Genomic DNA, 6,673 nt, shown 5'->3' with positions numbered 1-6,673 from the left:
CCAATGCATTTATCTTCCCTTTATCCCCTAATTTACCTCTTTTTGTGGCAATTTTATTGTTTAATCCTTATCCTACTTTCATTGACTTGATTTTCAACCCTTTGTCTACGACCCTAACGCTATGTTTGGAATAATAAAGAAATAAACAAGGATATAGACAAGAAAATAAAAGGGTTTTTTTATCTTGTTTGGATGCCCATGGTAAATGAGAGAGAAAATAGAAGAGAAATATAGTTTATATTATTTGGATAAACATGAAAAAAGAATAAAAAAACAATATTTTAAAATTTTGATGATTAAGATTTTCTCTCAAATTTTTGTTTCTTTTCTTTTCTCCCCAAATTTCATCATTTTGTGAAAGAAAATTTATTAATTGAGAGATAAAGTGATTTTCTCTCTTATTTTCTTTTCTCTCAATAATTATTTGCTGCCAAACAACAGAAAATAACTTTCTCTCCTTTTTTTTTTTCTTTTCTATGGGTTCCAAACAAGCCCCTAACAAAAAAACGCTGGCATTTCCTTCCCAACTTCCATTGAACCCCCAACGGAAGTTTACTAAGTTTCGTTACTTTAAAAAAAAATTCCTCTTTATCATTTTTGCTAATGATATGTTTTTGTTTCTTTAGTCATTTAATGGTGTCCAATTTTCAGTATATTCAGTTTACTATGATGTCTGTAATGAGTATATTTGGATTTTCTGAATCATAGGATTCTTTTTGTTGATTTTCAGGACTCCATGGATTTTGCTCATGGAGAAAAAGTGAGAGAAACCCACTGGGAGAAAACCAAATGAAGAAGAAGTTATGGACTTGAGAGATACCCATTGGAGAAAACTAAAGGAAGAGAGATTATTGACTTGATGTCCTAACCCTCCCCCTGAAGCTCTATTTATAGATTAATGAAACTAATGTATTACAATATTACCCCGTTTTAGGGTTTAGGGTTTTAACCCTGAAACTTTAACTTAATTACATCAATGTCATCTCTATGAGATGACCCTTTATTTACCATCCTACCATCGTTGTATGTGGGCCTATGGGCCTTTTTCTTGATCTATGGGCCTTGAGCCCATCTTCTACATCTCTTGGATGTATAGTATTCCTTGGTCTTATAGGCTTGGGCCCATCTTCTAACGCACTTGGATATGTGGGTTTTCCTTAGTCGTGTGGCCTTGGGGCCTATCTTCCAACACTCCCCCTCAAGCTAGGGATGAGAAAACAACATGAACTCCCAACTTTCTGCAAATTATGCATAAAATCTTTTTTGTATAAAATGGCACATCTTCCAACACTCCCCCTAACAATGGTGCTCTCGTTCATGAGGCCCAACTGGCATAATATAAGTGAAAATAAATCACTCCTAGCCGCTAAGACATTATTTCGTACTCCAGTCTTAACTCATGCTGGATGTAGGGCACACTCAGTCCTCTATAGGTAGTGTGTCTATCGGTATTGCTCTGAAGTGTCCACCTCCACCACCGTGTCCCTTCACAGGACAATGACTCTCAAATGGTAGAGTAATAAATGACATTATATTGGGGTGGGGTGGTGTCCCTACCGTGATATTTTTGAGAAGTGAAATAAATTATGGTATAAGAAAAGGTATTGAGGCTACCTCTTCTTTAATAATGTTGTGTCATCCAAAGAGACACAATAGCAATAGCTAAAATGGGTTTGGGCCCATATAACACGAACCAAAATAATCCTTGTAAAATTAACCCATGAAATAATCCAATGCACATATTTGTACCAAATAATATGCTGACCAAGGAATAATCTGTCAATTCTTCAAAATAATAATCCAACCAGAGAAAAATTTATTGAGTCGTGCCGAGTCCAATAGTAGACCAATATATCCGAGTCGTTGCAGAAATTTGTATAAGCTTTGGTCCAGACACGTATACCAAGGTAGAAGATAAGTAGCCCGAGTCAAGTTGACTCGATCCCAATTGGTTTGGGTTGACTCGGTAGACTGGTGTTGCTCAACAACAGCTAGAAGGGCAGCCTCGGGTTGCTGGGTTTACCCGGACCGGTCCAGGTTGGGCTAGACCAGGCACTGAACCGGCGCAATGAAATTTTCCTAAGGAAATCTAAATAAAACAATAGTACCTTCTTCTTCCTCTTGGCGCCGAACAGAGCGGAAAACCAGAGCTCTTGGGGAGGAAAATTTCCAACAGTAGCAGAATATATCTCACGGAGAATCAGCAGAGGAACTTTTCGAATAAAAATCAATCCAGTAGGGGAGATATCTTCCAGAAATAATTTTTAGCTACTATATCTTGTTGTCCAAACAGTAATCACGTAGAATCAATTGCAGGAATTAGTTCAACAACTCTCAATTTTTTCTATTCTCAGCATCTCGAATAATCAACCTGCATAATCACTTGGCAAGACCGAGCCTAGAAGAAAAAGTAGTGAGAGCCTAAGTTGGTGAATTAAATCCAGAAACAACATCGTCTTCTTCCCCACTTCCGAACGGAGAGGAAAACCAAAAAGGACAATTAAGCTGGAGATGAACCAGGAAGATCACGGAGAAGCAACTCTGAGAAGAATAGAAAGTTTCATAAAAATAGTAGTAAGATCTTCAGATGAAGCAGCAAAGATGAACATGGAAGAACCAACAGTTATAATCAGCAACTTGGTAAAAATCTTGGTATATGCAGTAACGAAGTTTTGGAAGAGGCAACGATAGATAACAGTAACAGAGATAATCATTTATATGCAGTAACTCGGCATAATGACAGCAAGCCAGATCAGAATTTGTATCTTGGTATGGAAAGGCAGAGTTGATCTCTGATGATTGGCCAGATCGGTTGTAATGATATGGTAGCAGTAGATTTTCTAGAGTACGTCGGACCAATTTGATCCAACAAAAATTTTTGTCCAGAGATAAATCACAGGCTGAGACGATTTCAGAGAGGAGATAGAAGATAACTCAGACATATTATCAACTCACACCTGGTAATAACGCCACCTTCCAGCAAGTAGTAACAGAAACTGGAAAAGGAACTTGGTAGAGTTTTTGTGTTGTCGTCTTCTCCGATAACAACAACGAGATTCAGTATAGACCTTGTTATCTGGTTAGAGCCTCAAAATAAAATAAATTGGCAGAAGATTGTTTTCGGAAACTAATATCAGGAGTAACTATGGAAAAAACGAACAACAAAATGATGAAAAAAAAAAATTCTAATCCTAAACCAAGGAGAATGAAACCTAAAAAACCATAGTCAAAATCCTGAAAATCAAAGCTATGATACCATGTTGATTTTCAGGACTCCATAGATTTAGCTTATGGAGAAAAATGGAGAGAGACTCATTGAGAGAAAACCGGAAGAAGAAGAGGTTATGGACTTGATGTCCTAACTCTCTCCCTGAAACTCTATTTATAGATTAATAAAACTACTGTATTACAATAATACCCCTAGACTTAGGGTTTAGGATTTAGGGTTTTAACCCTGGAACTTTAACTTAATTATATCAATGACATCTCTATGAGATAACCCTTTATTTTCCATCCTGTCATCATTGTATGTGGGCCTATGGGTCTTCTCCTTTATCTGTGGGTCTTGAGACCGTCTTCTACATCTCTTGGATGTATGGTCTTCCTTGGTCTTGTGGGTTTGGGCTCATCTTCTAACACACTTAGATATGTGGGTCTTTCTTAGTCGTGTGAGTTTGGGCCCTATCTTCTAACACTTTTCATTTGATTTTTCAATATACACAAGGAACTTTCACCTCTTTCTTCTTCAGTTCCTAATTATCAACTCAACTAATGCTAAAATCTGGATAGAATAGTTTCATGTTAATTTTAAGTAAAATATTAAGTTCAGAATTGAACCCCAAGTGAAAAAATAAGTAAATAAACTATTCCAAGTTGTAGCATGCTCTAATCGATACCTAATCTAAAGTCACCGAAATCAAAATTTGATCCAATCCAATCCAATCCAATGCCACCTACCCATTTGCAGCCCCCCGTTGCCCTGCCTGAGAGAACCCCGTCGCCGGGTTGACGCCTCCGGTTGGTTGCTAACTGCATATGTTACTTGTCTCTTAGATGAGCTTGGAAGTTCCGACAACCCCTTGAAGAAATTTTGAACGTCTGAACGTCGGCTGTTCGTCCGCGGTGAGTTCTTGACTTACTTCGAATCTGATCTGAACTTATGTTACTTTAAACCTGAAATCGTCTATGTTTTCTCTGCTTTCTAACCATTTGAACGGATTGAAGTAAGTTAATCTCTTTGTTGTCAAAAATAGGGTTTGTAGATTCCCCTAATTTACTTCCTGTATATGATCCATATTGTTAGGGTCTGTGTCTGTCTAATTCCAAATTTGTGAAGGAAAACGAAGATGCAGAATCTGATTTTGAGTGATCACACTTCTAATAGAAGTATTAATAGCTATCTGGGCGATGATCTGTTCACGGAGATCTTCTCTCGTTTGCCTATCAAGCCTCTGTTCAGATTGAAGAGTGTATGCAAATTATGGAATCGCCTAATATCTTCTGATCAGTTACATGGAAGACTGCTGCTGCCACACGGCCTCTTCTACCCATTTCAGGCTTGTGATTCTGAACCGGAGGAATACAGATACATTTGTTTGTCAGATTCAAACTCTAGTGATGGTGGAATTCAAGATATCAGCCTTAGTTTCTTGCCTCGCTATCCCAATTTAGAAATTATCGACTCCTGCAACGGTTTGATACTTCTTCTTTGGTCGGAGATGGAAGAAGGAACTTGTCAAATAGAGTATTATGTCTGTAACCCACTTACAAAGAGATGGATAGCTTTACCTAAACCTCGCCGGTGGGTGGGTTTTGACATAACCAGATTGGCTTTCGATCCTTCTCTTTCTCCTGATTTCCAAGTCATTCATATATTGATCCCATCTGATTGGGACGTTACCAGTTTGATGACTGAGACTTTCTCCTCCGCTTCCGGCCAGTGGGTGGAGTCAATCCACCGGTGTGTACCAGTCAGCCATGGTTCTCTCCCAAAAGATGGTGAATTCATGAGCGGGATTCTATATATTCTGTGTTTACCTTCGTATATTTTGGGATTCAATTTCGGAGAAGGGGGTAGTCACCTGATCAGATTACCTGAACGTCGTCGCCATTATTCATTTTTGAAGTGCTTCAGAGGTTGCCTGTATTACGTTAGCCATGACAATTCTGTGATTGATATATGGACTCTGGAGGATACTTCTAGCAGTGACTGGACTTTGAAGCATACTGTCGCCATGAAAGCTTTGGAAAAGCAAATTTGCCTACCAATCTGTGACCGCTTCTGGCATGATTTATATTACTGCTCACTGCAGCCATTTGAGCTTCATCCAGAGAGAGAAGCTATTGTCCTTAAAACACATTGCAAGCTATTTTCCTATGATTTCATGAGCTCGAGGTTGGAGGAGCTGGGTTGTACTGAGGAGTGCATTGCAGGTAGCTCCCACAGAGCATGGTTTTTTGAGTCAGTTGCTTTGTATCAACCATGGCCAAACGCATTGAACTGGATGCCCTCAAATGATCAGGGATAAGGACAAGATGACAAGCAGCCACATGTTTTCTCACGACAAGGGTAGTTCAGGAAAAATCACTACTTATGTAAATAAAAAGACTTGACTCATGTCGGATTGTTGGGTGCACTCTTGTTTATTACATCCTGTGGTTTTGTGAACATTATATAGAAATGATAAAATAAAATATGATAAATTGAAGACATACAAGAGGTTTCATTGCTAACACAAAATATTATGGAATTTTCGAAGTACTAACAAAAATGTTTTTTTATACCAAGAAGGGGACAAAAAGAAATAGAATAATAACAAAAATTACCTCGAGTATTAACCAATCAATGGACCACAAAAAAAATTGAGCAGGATGTTGACTAGAGGGGGGGGGGGGGGGGGGGGGACTAGAAATTTGATCTTCATCTTTATCTCATGCATCTAAATGATCTCCATCTTCGAAATGGGTGTTAGTGTGGACAAGTTCATGTTCGAAGATGGTATTAGTGTGAACAAGTTTATCTTCATCTTCATCTTTGAAATTTAAAATATGAATCGTCAGATCAGGCAGTTACAATTCAATTATAAGATATAAACCGTTGGATTGCGGGATTATAGATCTAAGGGTAAGATAAAAAACTATTATAGATCTGAACTGTCATATGAAAGTGATTACAGATCTAACGGTTAGGTTGGGCATTAATATTTTGAACCGTCAGATCTAAGGGGTGGTTTTTTCAGAAGTTAGAACGGGATATTAATTTCCAACACCTTCGTCTCCGATCACGCCCTAGCCCACTACGCCCTCACCAGGAAAGGCCCTACTACCATCGCCGATCGGCCGCCGCAACTCATAGCGGACGCATTCTCAGCGCTAACCAACACAACATTAACTCCACTGAGTAAGGTCCTCTCTGGCGTCTCCATAATTCGCCTCAACCTCGTGATTCACTTACCAGGTCCTACGGCGAAGCCTGCATCTGGGTTTTGGAGCTTCTCTTCCAAAGTCTGAAATCTTAGTCCCAAACGGCAGGAAGCGTTCGCATCTGAAATCTTTCTAGCTCGCCATGCTCTGCTTGCTTGAGTTTATGTGTTTCGGGCAGAAGCTCGATGTAGAGGTGGTTAGGGAGATTAAAATGGCATAGAGAGATACAGCAACGACGTCGGGGGCGCAG

At 39.0% G+C, this 6,673-nt stretch overlaps 1 protein-coding gene across 1 annotated transcript; it reads left to right on the top strand.

The window, feature by feature from the left end:
- Positions 1 to 4,105: 4,105 nt before the first annotated feature.
- Positions 4,106 to 5,703, top strand: LOC137949474 (F-box protein At5g07610-like; the record flags this gene model as incomplete). Its single annotated transcript, XM_068795520.1, has 2 exons — positions 4,106 to 4,122; positions 4,385 to 5,703. Coding segments are annotated over 2 exons (1,161 nt in total), but the record flags the coding sequence as incomplete, so codon positions are not given.
- Positions 5,704 to 6,673: the final 970 nt, after the last annotated feature.

This window comes from Aristolochia californica, unplaced genomic scaffold, assembly GCF_029961685.1.
Source record: "Aristolochia californica isolate CCGP_79_NKW_82.1479 unplaced genomic scaffold, dmAriCali1.0.hap1 SCAF_14, whole genome shotgun sequence".
Classification (NCBI taxonomy): Eukaryota; Viridiplantae; Streptophyta; class Magnoliopsida; order Piperales; family Aristolochiaceae; genus Aristolochia; species Aristolochia californica.
Note: the sequence above shows the minus strand (reverse complement) of the source record. Positions and strands in the feature narration are given on the sequence as shown.